The sequence below is a fragment of the Dromiciops gliroides genome, chromosome 4 (genome assembly GCF_019393635.1).
Source record: "Dromiciops gliroides isolate mDroGli1 chromosome 4, mDroGli1.pri, whole genome shotgun sequence".
Classification (NCBI taxonomy): domain Eukaryota; kingdom Metazoa; phylum Chordata; class Mammalia; order Microbiotheria; family Microbiotheriidae; genus Dromiciops; species Dromiciops gliroides.
The window spans coordinates 290,063,395-290,087,911 of NC_057864.1; the positions used below are offsets into that span (position 1 = coordinate 290,063,395).

A 24,517-nucleotide genomic window follows, 5' to 3' on the forward strand; every position below is an offset into this window, starting at 1 on the left:
AACACTCAGCATGTAATGAGAATACCTTATCTAATAGCCAAGAAGATGGTAATTGGATGCAACATCCCTCTCAACCATGGAGCTCGACTTCAAAAAATCTGCCAAATTTAATTAGATTTCCTTAATTCTTTGGCATTTTTTTCTCTTCTGTCCTTTTCAAACATATGTTCTAGGCTGTGTGTTCCCCTTTACTGTCCCTTTAACCTTCAGGTATAGATTTAAAAGCAATGGATTCTTTCCCATTGTCATGTGAAATATTTTAACAGCTATTTCATTCTGCTTCCATCTGATGAGATTAAATTAATGGATTTTAAGTCAGTGAAAGAGCAAGCCAGAAAAAGCAACCATTGCACATCTGACTAAATTTTAAATAGAGAATTGATGAATCCAACATTTTCTCTTCTTCTTGGTAATTGAAAATATATATTCATAGCCTTAAGGACAAAAACAATTCTCTTTCCCTTTAAGCTCCTATTCGGCTAGTACTACCATACTACCATATTTTCAATAGGATGGACATATAATTTAGTGTTTGTATAGTGTGGTGGACATATAATTTAGTGGCTTTGCTTCCTTACTCAATGATCAAAAGTTGTCAGTTTTTCACTTGTAACATTTTTATTTTGTTTTAATAACCTAATTCCTCATACTAATTTGAATCATTTTTTTTACATTATCATGGAAGCCCTTGTTTATCTAGCCTTCCATTTTCAATTCAAATGACAGAATGATCTTTCTGAATCATCCAGGTATCTCCAAAATGGTAAATTGGTACCAGATTCAATACAATTAGCTGCCCTGCTGGCAATTTTCCCTGCATTATTGATTCAACTTTATCCTTGTGTTAATGGTACTGTTAATATGAGAAGCTGAAAATTCATAGTAGGAAAACATAAAAATTCTAATTTATTTAGATGGAAAAGGGAGGGATAACTAACTTAAATTGTTGGATAGATATGCATGAAATTTAGACCAGGTAGATAAGTCAAGCTACTCAACTATGAAAAAAAAAACAAAAAACAAATGTGAGTTCTTAATACTTTTAATGTGTGTGTGTGTGTGTTTGAGAGGGGGGAGGGAGGGAGAGAGGAACAGGTGGGAGAAAGAGAGAGAGAAAGAGAGAGAGAGAATGAAAATCATCAGACTTGGATAGGGAAAATGTAATATAGGTAAAATTTATCTTTGTCACCCACCCACTCCTCTTCCTCCATTCCCAGAGGCAATGCTTTAGTCAAAAAGTAATAATTACTGTAGGTAGAGTTTTAGGCACGGTGGGAGGAAGGCATAACAGTGACTTTGAGGTGAAGTTCTGTTTGAATGATTCTCCAGGCACACGACCTACTCCACATATTACTTGACTCCCCCTTTCTCTAGATTCTATGTGAAGCCCCACCCTTCTGTTGTTGGCATCCGCTTATTACTATTTCCAATTATAGTAGTCGTTTTGTGAATGTTTGTGTTGGGGAAATATCCAATAATTATTTTATGATCTCAGATGTCACATATTATTCCTCACCATAAAAGATAATAAACTCTTTGAGGGAAAAGACCACATTATCTACTTTCAATCTAACTTCATTCAATGACTATTTATTTTGCATCCACTATATGTCCAGGAGACACAGAAGTGTAAAACATAATCCCTAACTCCAGAGATTATCTTCATTTGTAATAATCCAAATAATACTCAACAGTGGCCGCATTCAGTCTCTTACCTCCATACCAGGTCTTCATGCCTGGAATACACTGCATCTTTACCTATACCTCTTAGAATCCCTTACTTCCTACAAGGCTCAGTTTATTTGCCTCTTCTTAACCTTTCCTGATTCCCCCTGATTGTCCCTCCTAAAATGATCACACATATACTTGCTGTTTACAAGCTTTTTCTCTCCACCCCACCCCATCCCACCACAGCCACGGTGGAATGTAAGCTTCTAGAGAACAGGGACTGGTTTGCCAAATATAGTGTCCTGTCCAGAATAGGTGCTTAATAAATGATCATAGTATCTTAGTGAAAGAGATGGTTAAAAACTCAAGTAGACTGTTTGACTCGAGCCACAGAAGTAGCAATTTTCTTACTGGGGTCCATGGTTCTAGTGTCTCATCATCATCTCCACAATTTGATGATCTTGATATTAGGATCAAGGTCAAAAGAATTGGTTATTTGCACACAATACGCCTTCCTAATGGAGAGGTTCATTCAGGAGACCAAAATGGAGATGAGTTTGTTTAGTGAGATTTGTGTAAAAACAAAAGGATTTTGATATTCCTACGGTATAGTTGGCCAATGAAATGTCCTTCTTCACTTTAATTTTATCTGTATAACTTGAAGTCTATGTGGAGAGTAACTGGGAAGGCAAGCACAAGCTGACAGTCACACAAACCCTCAGCAGTCTCTAACTTCTACTTGCCCATTTCCTTATTAATTCTCATCCTGGGTTTATAAGGAAATCAAGGTACCTGTACTGATATTTTTCATAAATTAATAGAAATATATGGTCTTCATATTAACTAAATAACTCTGAGTTCCAACCCAGAAACAAGAGAAACCTCTTTTCCCATAAGCTTTTTGCCCCACCTCTTTCCCTCCCTCTCTGTCATTCCCTCCCCCTTTCTCCTCTCCCTCTTGTCCCCCTCTCACCTTTCCTCAAACCCCACATTTCAGCAATTATTACCTGTAAGAAAAGTCATAGCTAGTGTCACCTCTAACAATAGACTGCAACTACTGACTCATCCAGTCCATAGACTAACCATTCAATTCCCCCAGGATGGCAATTAAAGTCTTTTCCCAGGATGTCTTCTCCACAGAACAAAAAATAAATTCAGTTCCCATAAAATATCACTTTGGAATATTTTTCTTTCTCTGTGACAGTTTATTCACTCTTTCTCTCAAGAAAGGGTAGGTCCACTCAGAAAGACCAAATTATAGATGACAAGGTTACTTGGTGAGCACAGATTTAGAGCAAGGGGATTTTAATATTCCTAAGACATGGTAGACCAGTGAAATGCCCTTCTTCACTCTAACTATAAACTGGTTTTGTTTATTAGCATCAGAACATGTGGATGAAGTTGGAGAAACACTATCAACCTCATACTCTTTGACTCCCCTTATAGGCACTGTAAAGATCAATGCCCCGTTTCGCTTTGTTAATTGTATATTACAGCTTTTGAGGTGATTTATCTTATATTAGTCTCATATGAGTTACATTTAGATTGCTTTCTCTGAGATTTTGGGAGAGAGTCAGCATCAATAAACTATGATGTCTAAAATGCTGTGAGGCTTCCAGATGTAACGGCCAAAACAGAAGCAAACAAATCCATGTGTACACAGTAAAAGCAACACTTGCCTTGCATTCATGTCCCCAGAATCAATTTATCAAGAAGAAAAGACTAGGAGGAGGATTGTTTGGGACAAACTGCCTCAGTTTATCCAAATAACTCGAGGAGACCACCAAGTCAAGCAGAGACAGATTTTTTACATCCTCATGAGGACGGGCAAAACCCAATTACACATTGAAGTCTTGCAAAGATATGCCCAATCCTCTAGGTTTTTATAGTAATCTTGAAAAGGATTGTCCCCACGTACACTTAGGGTGGATGAGCTCACAATCTAACATCCAATCCTGTCTCACCTAAGATGCGTATCCAGCTCGTGATCCATGTATGGAGACATGTCCAAGAACAAAGGGGAGAAGGGAAAGGGGTACAAGTCTGAGGAATGTCAAAGAAAGAGGGAGGCAGAAATCACTCCCTTATCTGCCATGACAGGGACTGGGATTCTGACATGTGAGAGGGGAGTTTTTTATTACAGGCCATAAACTAAGGTGTAGCTGGCATGTGGGAACTAAGCAGAAGTAAAGTAAATAGTGCTAATTGGTAGAACTGTGACAAGTAATAAAACTTATTGGGGGACTGGATATCTCCCAGACCCCATCCCCAAAGTTTACAGAACTGTCCCAAGTCCATTATCTCAACAATAAAACTTAAAGGAGACAGTGAGAATTTGACAAGCAATTAACTTTTAGGCAAAGCAAGAGGCTAGCTATTCTGGGGGGTGGGGTGGGGCTAGGTATCTTTCAGACTCCATCCTCAGAGTTTAATCTGACTCAAATCCATAATCGTCCCACACAAGGATGAAGAAAGGCTTTGCAATTAGCACAGCTGAAGCATGTTTTTATCAGTTGTCTCCTCCATTGTAGGCATTTAGCTTGAGCCTATGAACCATTGGCAGGGAAGCTTCTGATGCTGGTGATATTGAGAAGGCACTATCTTCTTTCCTGGATGTCATTCTTTGAGAGTAAAGACAGTAAGAACTTCAGAGCCACCCTCGAAAATAGAAGTTCTTAGCCTGTGGCCAGCCTTCCCACCTTTGCTGTGAAAAGATTTCAAGGGATTCTTGAACTTGGGTGGGGAAAAAAATTAACATTTTTATTTTCACTAACCTCTAACTGAAATTTAGCATTTCCTCCAGTTTTTTCAAAACATTATTCTGGGAAGGAGTTTATAGGCCTTAGCGCATTGCCAAAGGGGTCCATGAAAATAGAAAGGTTAACCACCCCTGCTCTAAAACAAGGGTCTGATTAGCTTAGTCTGGGTCCAATTTCCATCAAAAGTTGGACCAAAATCGTTCCTAGAAATTGGGCTAACTAAATACAGTTTTGTGTACACTTCTTATTACTCATAGATGCAAATTGTTTTGTGAAGCTCCTGTTGAAGAGTCTCCACTATTTCAGAAACACAGACAGAATACATCTCCTTTATACCCTCTCTCCAGAGAGAGATGGATAAATTGACATAACATGACAATTGATGGAGGCATTGCAGATACAGCTATCATGTGTATTGGCAAGGTTAAGAAAGACGAATCAAAATCTCTGTGCAGTTTTACATTCCAGGACTTTGTATGTGACTGCATGGAATTCCCCACCTTTAGGATCTGGAATGCTATTTCAGCTGGCCTAGACTTGGAGTTTGTATCTTTCTCTGTATCATCTTTCTGAGGAGCAGCTAGGTGATGCAGTGGATAGAGCACTGGTCCTGAAATTAGGAGTACCTGAGTTCAAATCTCACCTCAGATACTTACCAGCCATGTGATCCTGGGCAAGTCACTTAATCCCAATTGCCTTAAACATCTGTCACCATCTCCAGTCATCCTGATTATATCTTGCCACTGGACCCAGATGGCTCTAGGGGTGAGGGTTAGGTCGGTGACCTTGCACAGCCCTCCCTCACTTAAAAATCCAATTAACTACAAGTCATGACATCACCCCATTGTCATGGTCCTCTTTGAGAACAAAGGACAAACTACAGCAATAACAATCATCTCTCTCCAGATTGGCCCAAAGGTATTTAGTCCTACCCTTGTATTGCTTGCAAATCTGTGAAACCCTGGGAAGATCCCTAAATGGTCTTTGTGGGGGTGGTGGGAAAGAACCATGGAAATGAATACTGATGAGAACTTAACCCAATTAAAGCTAACTAGATTCTTCTCTGAGAAGGTGATGCTGAGGGTCCCCCATGTCTATTCTCAAGGAATTTATTCATTTATTCAACAAGAATTTATTAAAGACCTACTTGGTGCCATCCAGTGAGCTATATTCTGGGGACACAAAGTCAAAAATGAAATAGTCTCTGGACTCCAAGATTGAACATTTTGAGATGATATCCACAGAAGATGGCGGGGGGGAGTGTTCTATAGTAGAAAGAATGTTGGGTTTGAAATCAGGAAACTTGGGTCTGACACTACCTGTATGACCTTGGGTAAGTCATTTTATCTCTTGGGTCCTCATTTTCCTCATCTATACAATTAGGAGGTTGGACTAAATGATCTCTAAGTTCCCTTCCAGGTATGTCTGATCCTAAAGTATCATCTCAGTATTCTAGTATCATCAGCAATACATTCACAAGCCATCTCTCCAAGTAGGTTATTTTAGCAACTCCTTCATATCATCCATTTTGATTCTCATTTGCTTTTTTTTTTCAGAGGTAATATTTTCTGACCTTATGAGTTAGAAATTATGAGAGGGCATCCTGTTTGGAGACTGCTGTCTCCTGTATCCTAACTATAGATATTTATTCTTGTTTGGCTGACTGGTTGACTATTAATGGATATTTTAAAATTTCTAAAACTCCAGTGGATGAAAGGCTATCGTCAGCTTATTTATTAAATGCTCATTAATGAGGATGGTATAAGAAATCCTAACAGAAATTTGAGGCATAGCAGAGTTTTCTTTTTTAATCATAAAATTATTTTATTATTTTCCAGTTACATGTAGAGATAGTTTTCAAAATTTGTTTTTATAAGATTTCGAGTTCCAAATTCTTCTCCCTCCATCCCATCCCTCCCCCTCCTCAAGACAGAAACCTATCTGATATAGCTTATATATGTACACTCACATTAAACATATTTCTTCATTAGTCATGTTGTGAAAAAAGAATCAAAACAAAAGGGAAAAACCTCAAAAAATTTAAAAAGTAGAAATAGTATGCTTCAATCTGCATACAGATTCCACAGTTCTTTTTTTTGGATGTGGAGAGCAGTTTCCATCATGAGTCCTTTGGAGTTGGCTTGGATCATTGTATTGCTGAGAAGAGTTAAGTCTATCACGGTTGATCATCACACATTGTTGTTGATACCATGTAAAATGTTCTCCTGGTTCTGCTCATTTCACTCAGCATCAGTCCACTTAAGTCTCTCAAGGTTTTTCTGAAATCTTCCTGCTGATCATTTCTTACAGCACAATAGTATTTCATTACATTCATATACCTCAACTTGTTCTGTCATTCCCCAAATGATGGACATTCCTTCGATTTCCAATTCTTTGCCACCACAAAGAGAGCTGCTATAAATATTTTTGTACATGTAGGTCCTTTTCCCTTTTTTATGATCTCTTTGGGATACAGACCTAGTAGTGTTATTACTGGATCAAAGAGTATGCACAGTCCCATACCCCTTTGGGCATAGCTTCAAATTGCTCTCCAAAATGGTTGGATCAGTTCACAACTCCACCAACAATGCATTAGTGTTCCAATTTTTCATGGCAGTGTTTGCAAAGTTGGTTTTATGTCTGCCCATGTATGTGCATGAATACATTTGAATTACATACCATTATGGAAACTCTTTCCTATGTAATTGTATTTAAATGTCCCAGTGTCCAAAAGGAGAGTTTAATATGATAATCAATAACTGGATTGCTTTAAAAATCTGATATTCATGTTTTCCTAATTGTAAAGTTTCCTTCTCCAAATTTCTTTTATTCACTATCACCTCACTCCACCCTAATTACCATTCCAAGTTGACCACAGACTAAAACATGTAAAATATTTCACTAAAATGAAAAGTCCTTATCTCTTTCCTGTGTCTCAATGACCATCAGTGTGACAAATTTCCTTTTCAAGTACCAGAAATGTCCATTTTCAGGTGTTTTCCTTAAATAAAATATCCACAATACCCACACTTCACAAAATAAATAAGCAATATAAACTTCATTGAGTGAGTTCTATCTTCATCTACTCTTGAAATGTTTGTGCAAATTTTCCAGTAATCAAACGGCCTCAGGTGCTTCTATAATTGGCAGTCTTTGTTAGAACCTGTCCATTCATTCTAATTCTGATTGAAATTGGTCTGGAGTTGACCTTGCCTGCTAGAGGGATTCGTTCTGATTAAATTCTTAATCAGAACTGAAACAATCAGGAAATAAACACACACTACTCTTGGGAATAACATTTTCTTTGGCAATTTTAAAAACAAATAGCAAGAATGCATAGGCAAATAAAAGGTCAGAAAAATATTGTATTTCTACAGCAGACTCAGAGAGATGAAGTGATTTGTTCATGGACATACAGCTAATAAGTATAAGCATTTGGGATTAGAACCCAGATCTCCTGACTTAAAGTACTCTTTTTATTATGCCATGCTGCCTTCTCCCATCATTGCTAACACCCTTATTGGCTATACTTCCAATCAGAACTTGGGTTTTCTTTACAAAGGCACACCCTGTTATTCTTGCTTCAACATTTCAAGTACCTATAATTTCATCAGGGTTGGGTATTTCCTCCACTGACACAGCTCACTGTCCATATTTAATTGAGTCAAGAGTTTTTAAGAGTTGATCTTGCTGGGGAAGCTGGGTGGTGCAGTGGATAGAGCACTGGCCCTGGAGTCAGGAGGATCTGAGTTCAGATCTGGCCTCAGACACTTAACACTAGCTGTGTGACCCTAGGCAAGTCATTTAACCCCACTTGCCTCACAAAAAAAAAAAAGAGTTGATCTTGCCAAAACAATACATTCCCCTGTGGCCAACCTGATGATGAGTTTCTCTATACTTAACTAGAATACCCCTCAGACAAACATTCCATTCCTAAGCCCCTACTCAAAGCTCAGTCTTTTTATCTTTATCGAATCCACCAGAACCGCTCTACCCTTCAAAATCTCAGGGTCACATCCATGTCACGATGATGTGTTAAAGTTAGATTTCAATCAAGATGCTGTTGAATGAAACATTTTAAAACACTTTGATCTCAGTTACTCTTTGTTTTCTATTTCTGTTTTCTTCTAGGGAGAACCTGGACCCATGGGGCTCCCAGGACTAGAAGGATATCCAGGTATAAAGGTAAGACTGTCATAAAATACCTGAATTAGAAGTACTGTACAGCTATTTGTCAGAATGTCAGGATCTTTTCATTAAGAGAAATGTTCTACTGTATTTATTTCCAAGGGAAACCCCTTGATTTAAAAGGACAGCAATGACACTGACAGATGGTTGTCTTTATCGGCGGTTGTAGATTTTATGTGGAGTTAGATAAGCCTGTCATGAAATATGATCTCAAATATGAATATATATAAAGAGAAAGAGAGAGAAAGATTCATAAATACATAGAAAGAAAGCTATATTTATGGAGTTATTCTATATGTGTGTATAGTTGTGTGTATATGAGAGAGAAAGGGTGCAAAAGTAGCATGGCATAATACCCTTGTATTCTTAACCTAGGGCCTGCTTATATTTTTTTTGAAATTATAATTATTTCTCTTTTTTTACCTTTGTAATCTTATCCATTTAATTTTATGCACTTAAAAACATTGGTCTGAGGAGGGACCTTTAAAGCTTTACCAGACTGACAAAGTGATCCATGACAAAGAAAAGGTTAAGAACCTATGGCATGCTGGTTATTGAAGCCAGGAAGAACTGAATTCGAATCCTGACTCTGACACATACCAGCTACATGACTCTGGGGAAGTAACTTAACCTCTCAGTGCTCTAGGCAATTCTCTAAGAGTAAATGTTGCAGAGAACATACTGACCTACATTGGTAGAGGGAGTTTTCTTATCTGGGTGTTCTGTGTACTAATGAAATTCTAGATCCAGACCCTATCCTTATTCCATGATATACATATACATAGATATATCCATATGCATGTCTATATACATATACAGCTAGGTGTTGCAGTGGATAGAGAACAAGATTTCAAGACAAGAAGAACTGAGTTCAAATCCATCCTCAGATACTTACTAGCTGTGTGACCCTGGGAAAGTCACTTAACCTCTGTTTGCCTCAGTTTCCCCAACTGTAAAAGAAAGATAATAAAAGCACCTACCTTCCAGACTTGTTGTGAAGATAAAATGTGATATTTGTAAGGCCCTTTACAACCTTAAAGTAATGTATCAGTGCTAGTGATGATTGTGATGATGGTGATATGCATATATGATGTAGACCTTCCTGTAGAAAGCAAAATTCTTCTCTTAGAGAAACAAATAAATAGAGGTGTCTTTGAAATAGTATGCTCTGAGTTCCCAGTCATACATTATCAAGTGTGAAAAGTGGAGACTTCTACTTCCAAACCAATGGATGATAATAGAAAATAAGGGCAGCTAGGTGGCACAATGGATAGTGTGCTAGACCTGGAGTCAGGAAGACTCCTCTTTGTGATTTCAAATCCAGCCTCAGAAACTTATTAGCTGCATGACCCTGGTCACTCACTTAACCCTGTTTGCCTCAGTTTCCTCATGTGCAAATTGAGCTAGAGAAGGAAATGGAAAACCACCCCACTGTCTTTCCCGAGAAAACCCAGATGGGGTCACAAAGATTCAGACATGACTGAAATAACTGAACAACAACAAAAATTTTAAAATAACTAGTTAAACAGTTATTAATGGGAGGTTATCTTCCTGAAGTACACATAGAAACTTTGTGGACTTCTAACACATATATGGAATATATTTGCAAATATGTAATATATACATACACATGTATATATGGACCTCCAGTTTAACAGTATCAACTGCAGAATCCAATATTGTTACTGTATCTTTAAGAGAGAGGGAACAGAATCAGTAGCAATATCCCAAGTCTCTATAGGAGAGGCTGTTTAAACTGGGGTTCCAAAGGCATATATGAACACATATATGACTACATATTCATATATATATATCTAACATATACATACATGCATACAAATGTATATATCCATACATGTAAATGATTTAAAAAGGGGGTGGATAACATGTGGCTGCTTTCATGAACTCACATTTATTTACCATTTCCTAGATTTGTATAAATATAAGCAAGACTAAGAGTGATATAGAAATCAGATTTCTTCTCCAGGAAGAACATATATATGACATAAGTCCAAAAATACTGATTTCTGTGTGTGTTTTAGAAGACTTTAAGGATAAATTCATTAAATTACAAAAGGGTTTCAATTAATTATTTTCCATTATCACCCATTAACTTGGAAGCAGCAGTTTCCATTCTTGGTAACTGACTGCTAGTTGCTCAAAGTATATTTAAAAGATACATCCAGGGGGGAAGCTAGGTGGTGCAGTGGAAAAAGCACCGGCCCTGGATTCAGGAGGACCTGAGTTCAAATCCAGCCTCAGACACTTGGCACTTCCTAGCTGTGTGACCCTGGGGAAGTCACTTAACCCTCATTGCCCGACCCCAAAAATAAATAAATAAATAAATAAAAGATACATCCAATTTGTGTTCCTCCTAGAGGACTGTGCTTTCTTTAGAAAGGTCTACATAATAATCAGAAAAAACAGTGTTGATGTAGCACCTTAACGCTTGCAAGTACTTGCAGATATTACCGTATTTTATCTTCAAATTAACCCAGAGAAGTTAGTACTATTATTATCACCATTTATAAATGAGGAAACTGAAGATGAGAGAAATTAATGACTTGTCTAGAGTCCCACAGCAGGTTTGTAGGAGAATTTGAACTTGGGTCTTCTGACTCCAGATCTACCTCTCTCTCTATCAACTGTGCCACATAGCTGCCTACATTTAATTACTAGTATATGCAGCATACTATGATGCCTACATCACTCTGAGTCACTACTATACTTCTAGGAATCCATAAAGTGGTAAATAAACATGAGTTTATGAAAGCAGCCAGTTCCCCATTTTCCACTCATTCCATGTTCTTCCTTCACTTAAGAATGTGTCATGCTTTGGGCAGACGCAAAAGTATAATGGGAACATCATTGGAGTAGGAGTCAGGAGATCTATGTTCCAGCCCCAGCTTAACCACTAACTACGTGACTTTGGGCAAATTATTTAACCACTTTGAACTTCAGTTTCCTCATATGTAAAGTTAGGGAGTTGGATTCAGTGAGTTCTAAGATTCCTTTGAGCTCTAAAAATTCTATCATCCTAATATCCTACTTATGGTCACTAGCATTTCTTTTTTAGTGTAGTCAGCTGCTGATGATAGTAAAAGTTACCTAGGATACCAGATTGCCTCATTTTCAAATGAATCTCCTGAGAACAATTGAACCACTGTGCGGTTGAGAATATTACAAAGCTAAGTTTTCTTCCAAATGGAGAAATGCATATAGCTAGAACATCTTTAGTTGTTGATCTTTTCATTTCTACCCTGCATATGGAAAGATAAGCTTCTGTGCAGCAACTGCTGAATGCTCAAGATGTTCATTCTTCTGACTACTGGCTTTTTTTAAGCAAATAAAAAAAAAAAAACAGCCAGCATTACCTACATCACTCTTAGTCACTACATTTCAAATAGCACAAACAACCAAAATATGTTTAGTTTTTTTTATTTTTAAAAGCTCATATTGGGATAATAATAACTTTGATTCTTAGTTTCATTAAAGCCAATTTGGTTTTTGTTTTTTACTTTAGGAGAAAAGGAAAGACTTGGTTGGTTTTATTTTTGTTATTGTTATTTACAGCTGGGTCTAGACTTATGATTTCATCAGTATAGATACTCTTCACATGAAAACACTCTCCACTGGTGCCCTTGGGTAACTCGTCAACAACTTATAGTCTTCAAGAGTTATCTGGGGGCACTTAGAAATTAAATGACTTGCCTAGGGTCATAAAGCTCATATGTGCCAGAAGTACTTGCACACCATAATCTTCCTAACTCAAAGGCATTGTCAAGCTCCATCTCTGGCTATTCCTGTGAATTTTTTTTCATACACCCTGCATTTCCAGCTACTATTTGTTAAGCTTTAACCAGATGTAGATGATTATTTTAATCAGTACATTTATACATAACTATAGCATGTCTCACCTACCTACATCAATTATTTGATTTTTGAGATTCCGCAAAGAAGTTGCTGAAAGAATTAATCTTTTTTTTTAATTTCCTGTGACCAGGGAGATCAAGGCCCAGCTGGCTCCCCAGGAATAGCAGGAATACCGGTGAGTTCATTTTATTTGAGAGGGGGTGAAATTGTTGTAAATTATATCTCATTGGTAAACCCATGACAAAATAATTAATGGGAGTAGGGTTAAGAACCGAAGAAAAATTATCATACCAATTTAGTTGCTGAGACATGATAGCACCATTTTCCCTCTTCCATTGTAAAATTATCCCTTTCACTGTATTTTCAAGTTCTTCATTCAGTAAAGATTTCTCCATTTTCCAAGGAAAACTAGTTTCCATTCAAAAGTAGTTCACAATTAAAATCACTTCACTGAAGGGGCTATTTCTGTGTATCTTACTCCAACATCCATGCCTTCAATTTTTCTTCCTTTCCATTAGGGATCATTTTTGACCACCCCAGGGTTACAGGATCCCACACTATCACCACCATATGGCTTCCTATTCTTTGTCTTTTTCCTTCTCTTTCTTTCACTTTCTGTTTTGTACGTCAATGTGTTCTTTCTCCTCTTGTCCATCTTCATTCTATTGAACTTCCAAAGCTCTAAAAGGCTACTGATGATAAGCAATGTATAAGTACACAAATGCAATTTACAAATGCAAATTAGGCTTTTCTCTTCTTTATTTTATCTCCTAGTCCCTAGTTATAATCCTTGGTGCTCTAGAGACCATATCTTGTAACCCGTAACCCGTTGTTCATGCACTTCAAGTTGCTTGCAGAAAGCTATAACCCGCCTTAGGTTTCACTTAGCCCAGTTTTATTAGATGAGCTTTATTACTGTTAATGTTTCCTCATAAATTAGTCCTTCAATCCTCTCAATCATTTTTGTTGCTCATTGGTGTCAAATATTTTAATCTATTCAAGGTCTCCTCAAATGAATAGAAAGTACGGCACAAAAGGTTGGAATCATTTAGCAGAGCCCTGGAGATCATTCTAGTCTTCATTCAGGTTGCTCTAATTAAAATTTTGTGGTCACGCTTCATGAATAAAGGACCATTTATCCTTTTGCTAGGTGCCCCTGCAGAGTAGGTTCATGATAACTTCACAGAGAAGTCATTGGGAACTTCAGGCAACTGTACAGATGCAGAGAGAAAGATGACAGACAGGCTCCCAGGTAGAAGAACAGATATTTCCATTCTCTATTACTCCATGGAGTAAAATATAAAATATCAAGAGGATCAGAATGCATCCTCAATCTGAATCCATTGTGGAGCCTGCTGGATCACAACACTTGTTTAAATTTCTTTATAATCAGTAAGAGAGGGAGCATGGGATAGTGAAGAAAAGGGCTGGTCTTAAAGTCAGAAAAGACCTAGTTTCAAGTCCTGCCTTGTGCACATCCTGGTAGTATGACTTTGGACAAGTCACTTAACCTCTCTGTATTCCAGGTAACTAAATCAATTCTATAAGTTGCAGAGCAGGCACTGATTGGCGTTATTAGAGGGAAGTTCCTTCTTTTGAGTTCTTTATGCCAATGAAATCACAGTTTGGGTACAACTAAAATAAAACAAAAGGTTAGAAATAGACAAGTTGTGGTAACATGAGGTTGATTTTCTTAATAAATATATCAATTTAATGAGAGACAGAGACAGAGAGATGAGGAGAAAGGGGGGAAGGGAGAGTCAGAGACAGAGAATGTTGTATGTGAGACATTCTGCTAGAGACTGGGGAGCCTCCAAAGAATAACAGTCTGTACCCCTTTCCCCACCTCCTTACCATTTATTTATTTAATGTAACTTACATTTATTAGTGTGTATACATCAAATAGGAATTCTTCTTCAGAGTAAGAACCTCCAAGGCTACATGACCTTGATCCAACCAAACTGCCATTGATCAGAACATTTTTGGGAGCTCTTTTTTTGGAAGTGCCATAAAAGCAAGTTTATAAGTCATACAAGAGAAGTAACCTCATTATTTTTTCCCTTTGGCCAGAAACAAACTTACACAGCATATTATTGTCCTAAATTGACTTTTAATAAGGGTAGATATAATGCAATCTCCCTCCCCAAAGGAGCATTAAGTATATTGATAGGATCTGGACTCCAAAGGCAATTCCAAGAAAGGAGTTCTAAACAGGTTTGGAGCAAATGGTAGATTCATTGGAATTGCTCCTAAGGTGACTACTTCAAGGGCAGTTAGGTGATGTAATAGATAGAGCACTGGGCTACAAATCGGGAAGATAAATTTTCCTCAGTTCAAATCCAATCTCAGACACTTAATTAGCTGTGTGACCCTGGGCAAGTCACTTAACTCTGCTTGCCTCAGTTTACTCATCTGCTAAATGATCTAGAAAAGGAAATGCCAAATCACTCCAATATCTTTACTATGGAAACCCCACTTGGGGTATTGAAGAGTCAGACCCAACTGAAAAAGACTGAAGAAATCATTTGTCCTTTGAAGGAGGACAGTATCCTTTTCGATGAATGATTTCTAATATGCTTATATAAAAATCTGTCTTATTGCCTTTTAGGCAGGTTCACCACCTCGGTAGCTCTCTTTTGGGATCTGTAACCTCAGAGTCCCATAGCTAGCAATGATATAGGGTTTTAAAGTCTGCAAAGCACTTTTTAAATGTCATCTCATTTTATTCCCATAAACCCTGGGAGGTAGGTGCTATTATTATCTCTATTTTACAAGTAAGGAAACAGAGACTCAGATAGGTTAAACAACTTGTCCAGGGTCACATAGCTAGGAAGTCTCTGAGATGTGATTTGAAACCAAGTCTTCCTCACTCCAGTTCCAGCACTCTCCCCAGTGGTACCACCTAACTGCCTGAAATAGATGGCAATCCCATCGGAAAATGTACTCCTTCAAGATACAATGGGTGGATTTCTCTGTCATAATAAATGTAATGTTTTTTAAAAATTCCTTTTCCAGGGAAAGTCAGGAGCCCCAGGCCCTCCTGGAGTGCCAGGTGAACCAGTGAGTGTCTCTTTAGAATCTGAACTTTTTCTAATACATAGATTTTGGAGTCAACAATTATTCACATGCATATGTTTGTGCCTCTCTGTGTGTGTCTCTCTTTAAGGGTGAAAGAGGGCCTGTTGGAGATATTGGCTTCCCTGGACCTGAAGGACCTGCAGGAAAACCAGTGAGTTCTTAATTTTGTTTTGTTTTGTTTTGTTTATACATTTCTTGTTTTGTTTGCCAATTTCCATTAGGCTCAGAAAAGTGATGTGGTTCTTCACCTATCTCCTAATGAGAATTAAGATTTGAGTAAGAAAACCACCAAAAAAAATTATTCCAGATTCAGCAAAGGGAACTTTTCATTTGCTGATTCAGCCCTGAGTAAGTCCATTCAGTGTGAGTTACTAACTTCGTTGCCAGAAATGGTGTTGGAATGGATCCAATTTTATCAAAATGGGCTAAGGAATTAGTGATTCTTCCCTAATTCTCAGATATGCTTAGGAATTTTGGTGGGGAATGTTTTGCCAAATCATCAAATATAGATAAATGGAAGTCTCATAGGCATCCCACTTGGATCTTAGGCAAAAAGCTTAAATGTCAATTAGTTTTCTTAGTCATTCTACTTCCCTTTTTTAGCATTGATAGCCTAAGCCAGATGCTATAGTGGAAAGAGTGTTAGGTTCAGAGTTAGAAAGATGAGTTTGAATCCAACCTGAGACACCAGCTATGTGACCTTGGGCAAATCGATTTCCTTCTCTCAACCTCGGTTTTTAGAATCAGATGAAAAAAAATATATAAAGTGCTTTGCAAATCTTAAAAGCACTGTATAAACAATTATTGACTATTATTTTTACTATTATTGTACTGTCTATGTAAATCACTAGTTCAACATGTATTGCTTCATTGTCACTGCATTATTACTAGCATATAGCATCAAGATGATGTTGTAACAAAGATCTCTAATAAGGATATTTTCTTTAAGAAACAAACAATAATATCCTTCCATTGGAAGTGAGCATTGGGAGGACAGGAAGGTGAAAGAGAAAATAAATTCATAGGATTGTAGACTAAGAACTGCATAACCAGTCCCCTTCCTGTCTCTCTAATATTCATAGACTTCACCCACCCCCCTTCATTCAGTTTATTATTCAGACACACTGACCTACTAGCACAGACCTAAAACACAACCCTCCATTACCGTTTTCTATGCCTTTGCACTGGCTGTCCATCATGCCTGGAATGTGCTGTCCCTTCACCTTTATTCTTGGTTTACCTGGCTTCTTTTAAGACTCTTTTCAAGTCATTGCATTGATCAGTTCTTAAGTCTTTCAAATCTATTTGTTTTTACACTGTTATTGTTATATTATAACTTGCTCTAGTTTTGCTCACTTCCCTCTATATCAATTCATACAAGTCTTCCCAAGTTTCTCTAAAATCATCACCTTTATTGTTTCTTATGGTACAATAGCTTCTCATTACATCCATATACCATAATTTGCTCAAGTGTCACCTTTTGCAGGGGATAGTTCCCTGTCCTCTCAATTACTAGTATTTTCTCCTCTCAAATTAGTTTCCATCATATATATATATATATGTATATGTATATGTATATATGTATATGTGTGTGTATGTATGTATATGTATATATATGTATGTATATATATGTATATGTGTGTGTTATTTACCAAATATCTTTCTCCCATTAGAAAACAAACTCCTTTAGGGCAGGAATTGTTTTTGTTTTTCTTTGTATCCACAGCACTAGCACAGTGCTTGGCACATAATAAGCACTTAATAAATTCTTGTTGGTTGATTTACTGACTAGAACTGAAAGAGACCTTTGAAACCATTGAGATCAAACCCCTCATTTTATAAATGAGGAAACTGAGGCACAGAAAGGTAAGCCTTTAGGAATCATCAACTCATAACTCCATAGAATGTCTGAAGTGAGAATTTTAGCCAGGCTCAAGCTAGTTAGCTCAGTTGTAGAGCAACAAACTAATAAACAAAGGCTATAAATTCAGTCCCCCTGTGGACCACTTACTTTTGTTCTGTTTCAGAACCACAGAACATATCCTGTCAACCATCTAGAGAATGAATGCCAATAGTTCCCAGAGGGAATTGGGCAGGATAATGTGAATCACTCTGTGCAAATCCATCCCCACCAATAGAAAAACAACTCAAAGTAAAACTGCCCTACAGGTAGTGGGTTAAGAGCAAGAGTCCCAGGACTTCCTGCCTAACATGATGTTATGCATATAATAGGGACTTAATAAATGTTTTCAGGAAAGAAGGAAGACAGTATATAACTTTTCTTCAGTGAGCTACAAAAGACAAGGAGGGCTAACATGCTCTTTTATGTCCTGTAGTATTTCTGAAAACACTGAATTAAATTTTTACACTAGATTTATCTTCTTTTCTCCAAGTGACAGAATTGGCTCCTTTCACATCTCCTTAATCAGCTTTATCTTCTTTGCCTGTGTTGCTGATGTAATAAATTCTGTGAACCTCACACTTCAAGTAACATGTTCTTATTTAAAGTACTCACCATCATTCCCAGGATGTTTCTGAGAGGTTGGGAAACTTTGGTTGGCTTATCAACCGTGACAGATTTTAGTGTAATTTACAGCAGTGAAAACACACAGTTGTCTGCACTTCCATCCTCATAGAATCCATCCTGGCACAATTCAGGTCTCTTAGGCTTTTCAGAGGAGCATGTCCATGCAATTGCCTGCTGGCTAAGAAATCATTTTCCTTACCTTGATCTCCCTCTTCAAATCAAATCTCAAAAACACATCTGCAGTTAGGACTCTAGGTATTTGATTTGACCCCAAGTGCTTTTGCTTCTCACATCTTCCAGACAATAGTCCTCCCAATCTCATAAATCTACTAGGAGGGCTCTACTTTATTATCACCTCAGGAATAGCCCTGCAAAGTTCAAGAGACTTCACAATTTCTAATAAAAAAGCACTTATTTAGTACTCTCGATGACAGTGATTAAGGGTTCTCTCCTCCTTCCTTCACCATGTGCCCACTGAGAGACATGAAGCCATCTTTTGATTGGCAGGTTACTTTATGTTAGGAATTTATTCCAACCATACAGTGAAACTTGTTTCGAGTTTCATTTGAAGGCATTTAATGAGGGTTGCTCTGCACAGGAATCTATTAGAGGATAGTGTTGCTTTGACTCACATTACTATGAAAATCCACTAGAGTAACCACCTGGGGGCATCCAGATTTTACAGGGAATCTTAAGCACTGGGGTCTGTAACTAGCAAGTGATAAGAATAGCTAACATTTCTATTATACAGATCCACATATAGTATATTGTGTGAATATATGTATATATTTATGTTCATATAATTTACAAAACACTTCACATAGAAAATGACATTTTGTTCTCGACAAACCTGTGAGATGTATAACAAATGTATCATGGTCCCCATTTCACAGATGAGGAAACTGAACTCAAAAAGGTGAAGGAACTTGTTCAAAGTCAATTTGTATCCTGATCTCTTGTCTCCAAGGCCAGGGCCCTCTCCACTATACCATACTGCCTCATTGGTATGATCTAGGATCTAGCTGACAGGGTCACAGATCGAGTGCAGTTCACCTAGTGAAACATTTCCCTGCCTATGCTTTTTTTTCCCTTTCTCTGTAAACTCAGGTGCAAAGAATATGATTTCTCTCTCTTTACAGGGAATGAACGGAAAAGATGGATCACCAGGTCCTCAGGTATGGCAACTACATTTAAAATCAAATTTATATTTACCTGCAGAAGCCTTGCCACTATTTAGAACAGTCAGAAGGATCTTGGCAAACATGTGTCTCAGTTATGGTTGGGTGTTTTTTTTCAGGGCCCAGTGGGCAGGCCTGGAGACAGAGGACCCAAAGGAGAACGTGTATGTATATAACCGTTATCATTATTTGAGTATCTACTTCAACTGGGCTTATCTTTTGTTATTATGGAATGGGTATAATTACTTGTCCTAAAAACCCCATAATTTAAGGTGGATGAGGGTATAGAGAGAGAACAGGACCCCAAGGCTAAAGGCATTCTGAGGTGCATGTAGGAGACTATCACAGTAAGCTACATTGCCAGTGTTTTCATGCCTTCCAGCAATAGACATTTTGGTCATGGTTCATATGTAATGAGAGATATGTAATGGACTTTAGTTCATCACTGCTTCTAGACTGTTTAGTCTTCGCTTCCATCCCCAGCAAAGAATCTCTCACTACAACTACCATCCCTCCATAACTTTCTAGCTTCATGTGATAATCATTTAAATTCAGCAAGCATTTAATAAGTGCTTACTCCATTCAAGGTGCTAGGTATACAGACAGATTTGGCACAATCCTGCTTTCAAGAGCAGTTTATAATCTAATGGAAAGTACTTGGAAGAAAGCCATATTCAGAAATAATTGATAACAGGTAAAAGTGGCAAGGGCAATGGTGAGATCCAGGCAAAGTGCTATGAGTAATGTACGGAATGAAAGCTCACCTCAGAATGAGATAGAAGAAAAAGAATGGATGACTTCATGAGGGATGTAGTACATGAACTTGACCATGACTGTGAAGGGAATGAGGGATTTCAACATTTGCAGTGCCATTTGGGCAGTGGTGTAAAGGATGGGTTGATAAGTATGGTTCATAACCATTATATTGGCCACTGTGTGAAGAACTATTTGGCCATGGCAGCCAAAGAAACAAAGAAAAGTAATGTTCTCAAACCCATGTGACCCCCTTCAATTTCCTCAGTGGTAGTGAGGAGAAAAATCAAATCATCCATAAACCTTAACAGTAGGTTCTCTAGATCTGAGACCTTTTTCCAATGACAGATTGACATAATAATAATCTTCAATAATAAATATTTAATCATTTATATAGTACCTACTATGTGCCAGGCACCATGCTAAGCATTTTACAAATATTGTCTCATTTGATTCTAACAACAAACCTGGAAGGTAGGTGCTTTTATTATCTCCATTTTACAGTCAGAGAAACTGAGACTTTAGAGAGACTAAGTGACTTGCCCAGGGTCACACAGCTAGTGTCTGAAGCTGGATTTGAATTCAGGTCCTCCTGATTCCAGACCCAGTACTCTGTCCACTGTGCTCTCTAGCTGCCATGGTAAAGCTTAACAAATGTTTTATCTCAGGGGCAGCTAGGTGGCACAGTAGATAAAGCACTGGTCCTGGATTCAGGAGTAGCTGAGTTCAAATCTGCCCTCAGATACTTGACACTTACTAGCTGGGTGACCCTGGGCAAGTCACTTAACCCTCATTGCCCCACAAAAAAAGCTTTATCTAATCTAATCAGGTATGTCCAAAGGCAACAAGAAATATAATTTCAGGGATATGGGATCATCTCCTCTTGTAGGCTTCACAATAAGTATAAGCAAAAAGATCAGTTGTAGCTTGTTCATCAACAGATGTTACAAATTATAAAAAGTTAGAGAAATTCTATAAAGAACTTGACAAGATCCTCCAAATCAAGTCAGAATAAATATTAACTCTCAGAAACTCTAATGCAAAGGTGATTGGGCACTGGGAAAGGCTAAATGTGTGTTGGAAAATATATCTCAGGTTTGAGAGATTGTTGTTGTTTGTACTTCGTTCTCAAAGAGGACCATGATATCAGGAGGTGATGTCATGACTTGAAGTGAATTAGATTTAAGAGAGAGAGAGGGCCGTGCAAAGTCACCAGCCTCACTCTCTCCTCCAGAGCCATCTAGGTCCAGTGGCAAGATATACATCAGGTTGACTAGAGATGGCCCTGGATGCCTGAGGCAATTTGGGTTATGTGACTTGTTCAGGGTCACACAGCTAGTAAGTGTCAAGTATCTGAGGGCAGATTTGAACTCACCTACTCCTGATTCTAGGACCAATGCCCTATCCACTGTGCCACCTAGCTGCCCCTCAGGTTTGAGAAATGAGAAGCCAAAGACTTGTGTAACCCTTTATCATCTGACATATTGACTACCTTTACAATACTTAGGTGCTTCACTTATAAAGTATTCTGAAGTTTCACACCAATATGTAAGAAACAGTATACCTTAGAAGAGAATCAGAAGGTACTGGATATTTCAAAAAGTAAATAACTTGACCAAAAAAAAAAAAAAAGGAATATGGCATCTACTGCCATATAGGAAATGACTGATTATGGATATTGGAATCATATAAGAATCAGCTGTGCATAGTCAAACTATCTACTAGTTACAGTAAAGGTTAATTTAAATTAGTCATCCAGTCAGTCAACAGCCATTTTATTAAGTTCTTATTATGTTCCAGGAACTGTGCTAAGCACAGTAGATACAAATAAAAGCAAAAATAGTACCTGCCGACAAGGAACTAGATTAGAAGCAAGGATGAAGATGAGGAGGTGACAGTTTGCTAACCTGAAGGAGTCACCACAATGAGAAGACAGAAAGAACCCAGAAAATGCCATATAGTTGTTCTTTTTGACAAATGGTAAAAATATGATAGCCAAGGGCAATGCCAAAGTCGAATGCAAATTCATTTGCAAAACATACAGAAAAAAACATGGCATAAATTTAGGTTCGGTGTAGCCTCATAGAACAGACAATAAGCAGTAGAAGCAAAAACAAGTTTACAGAAGGCTTGCATTGAAACAAAACCCAACCTCGTCATCCCCAAAGCATTTGTAAATGAAACTGGCAAGAGGATAACAAATGATGGAATGCTTCCACATTTCAATAGATCTGTGATCTTATCACTGTGGGCACACCCTCCAATGATGCAGATGGCCATCAATATGTATCATCTCATCCAGGTCAAATCTTGTTCATGTCCTGCAAATCCTCCACAGCAAGGTCATGTAACATGCTAGTGGTCTTCCTCTAGATCACTTGACATGATCTGACTACAAATAGAGAACATGGACTATCCATCTTTTATCTCCTGCTCCTGTAATGTAACTTCAGGTAATACATCTCTTAATATTTTTATACATTTGGTATATAATCCTATTGTCATATGCTGCAGCTTATTCACACCCACTGGGCATTTCTGTATTGCTCCTGGGATTGCCTGCAACTTTATGGTTTGTAACCATGTTGCATCATAGGAAGACTATTGATATTAAAAATGTGGGTCTTTATCTCATGGAGAGACTTGGAGTCTTCAAAAATCACTTTGTAGTTTCCAAAGGACAATTTAATGCACTCTCTTCCTCCTGTTCACTTCTGGGTTCAGTTCATTGTAAAATCTGAAGTATCCATCTCAAGTATATGTACTACTTAACCAATTCCATGGGCTGGCTATTAACTATCATAGTGTAAGGCACTAAAATTCTAGCTAGTCTGTCTAAAATATCTAATGAGTGGTTGCCAATAAATTATAAGCTTTAGCAACAGTTTAGACTTTTAAGCATTTATTAAGGAGAATAAGAATTTGGTGAAGAGAGAGAAAAAGAGGCCTAGATTCAGCTATCTATCTCAGCTACAATTCTCCTGCTCCGCTCTCCATGAGAGTCCTGGCAAAAGAGAGCAAGAAAACCAGCCTCAGCCCCACTTCCTCCCACAAGCAAACATCACTTCCTGATGCCAAAGAAAAGCCACATGACTTCCCCTCAGATGCCTTCTCCTCATGGCGGAGCTTTCCTACAGTAGCTCTCCAGCAGGTGGCGTCATTCAAATCGTTACAGTCCCCCCTTTGTTTCTTCAAGAAACACAGGGCATTTCCTTAATGAACCAGTCAAAAATAACAGAATATAATACCCTATGCTAACAAACAATATGTTTATAACAATATAGAAAAGGGAAAGGGGGGAAATTTTGTCCAGAGGGGCACTCCCTCATGAACTGGTGCTTTGACACTGGCCTGCAGAGGGAGGGCCTCTGAAGAGAATACATATTACAAATGGTGCACATAACAACAGAAGGGAATAAAAATCAACAAAACAAAATGGTTCATTTAAAGTCTTTGAAAGACTTTTCTCAGATGATTCTTGGGGTCCTCCTGGTGTAGTTGTGGAATGGAAGTCTTTTCAGGGTTTGATGTGTGGATGCTGGTAAGCAGCCAGGAAAATTTCCTACAAAATTGAGCTTAACACAACTTTAAAATAGCTTTGTCAATAATCAAATCAAACAATGAGAGTTCTTAAAAACATGTCTAAGGGAATTCAGAATCTTAGTTGTTATACATGAAATATATAATAAAAACAAAAATTGAAACATTCTCTAAAACTTAATATTACTACAATCCCCTAAAACTTAACATTACTATGGTAATTTTTATCTTTGTTTCATCACTTTTTACAATTATCCTAATTATCCTCATGCCATTATGAGAAGTTTAAAAAATCTAATATAACTGGTAACAGATGTCAAGGCCAACACTGTATTTATCATGACACCTGAGATAATTATGGGGGTTATCATAAAAGAACAGAGAAATGATGGGATATGAGCATTCCCACACTTGAGCAATACATACTGCCCATGTAGTATGCCAGGCTGAAAATAGGTGGATGGGATATACGTCCATGCCACTGAACATACTGGAGGAAACTGAGTCAGATTTAATCAGATGCATGGGATTGAGATGTCCATGGCATCAGGCATATAGGAGGGGGCATAGAAGTCAGGTGTAGAATGAGATAGGTGGGATGAAAACTTCTAGCCATCTGTACAATATTGTGGAGAAAAATTAAACCAAGGGAAACCAACCTCAACGTTTGTCAAAAGCCGTTCCCTTGGTTGTACCTTGACTTCATGCATGTCTCCCCTCATGTGACAGTTCAATGTCTGCTCTTGGATGGATTCCTCTAGTGATTGGATGGCATCCTGGCCAGATGGCATCTGATAACTCAGAATGAAGGCAATTAATATCTTAAATGATGTTTCCATAATCCAAGTCTCATATGGATTTTTAAATTGAGGATAATAATGATTGCAAAAAATGTGATTGTACCTTGACTCAGAATATAATATACAATTATGTAATAATTTCAAATAATACCT

General features: G+C 37.7%; 1 protein-coding gene across 1 annotated transcript in view; it reads left to right on the forward strand.

Annotated features, from left to right (window-relative positions):
* Nucleotides 1–24,517, forward strand: part of COL19A1 (collagen type XIX alpha 1 chain) — a 438,272-nt gene that overhangs the window by 370,989 nt on the left and 42,766 nt on the right. Inside the window, 6 exon segments of the mRNA XM_044002760.1 lie at nucleotides 8,559–8,612; nucleotides 12,619–12,663; nucleotides 15,504–15,548; nucleotides 15,655–15,717; nucleotides 19,233–19,268; nucleotides 19,391–19,435. Of these exon segments, the coding sequence (XP_043858695.1) occupies nucleotides 8,559–8,612; nucleotides 12,619–12,663; nucleotides 15,504–15,548; nucleotides 15,655–15,717; nucleotides 19,233–19,268; nucleotides 19,391–19,435 (288 nt within the window).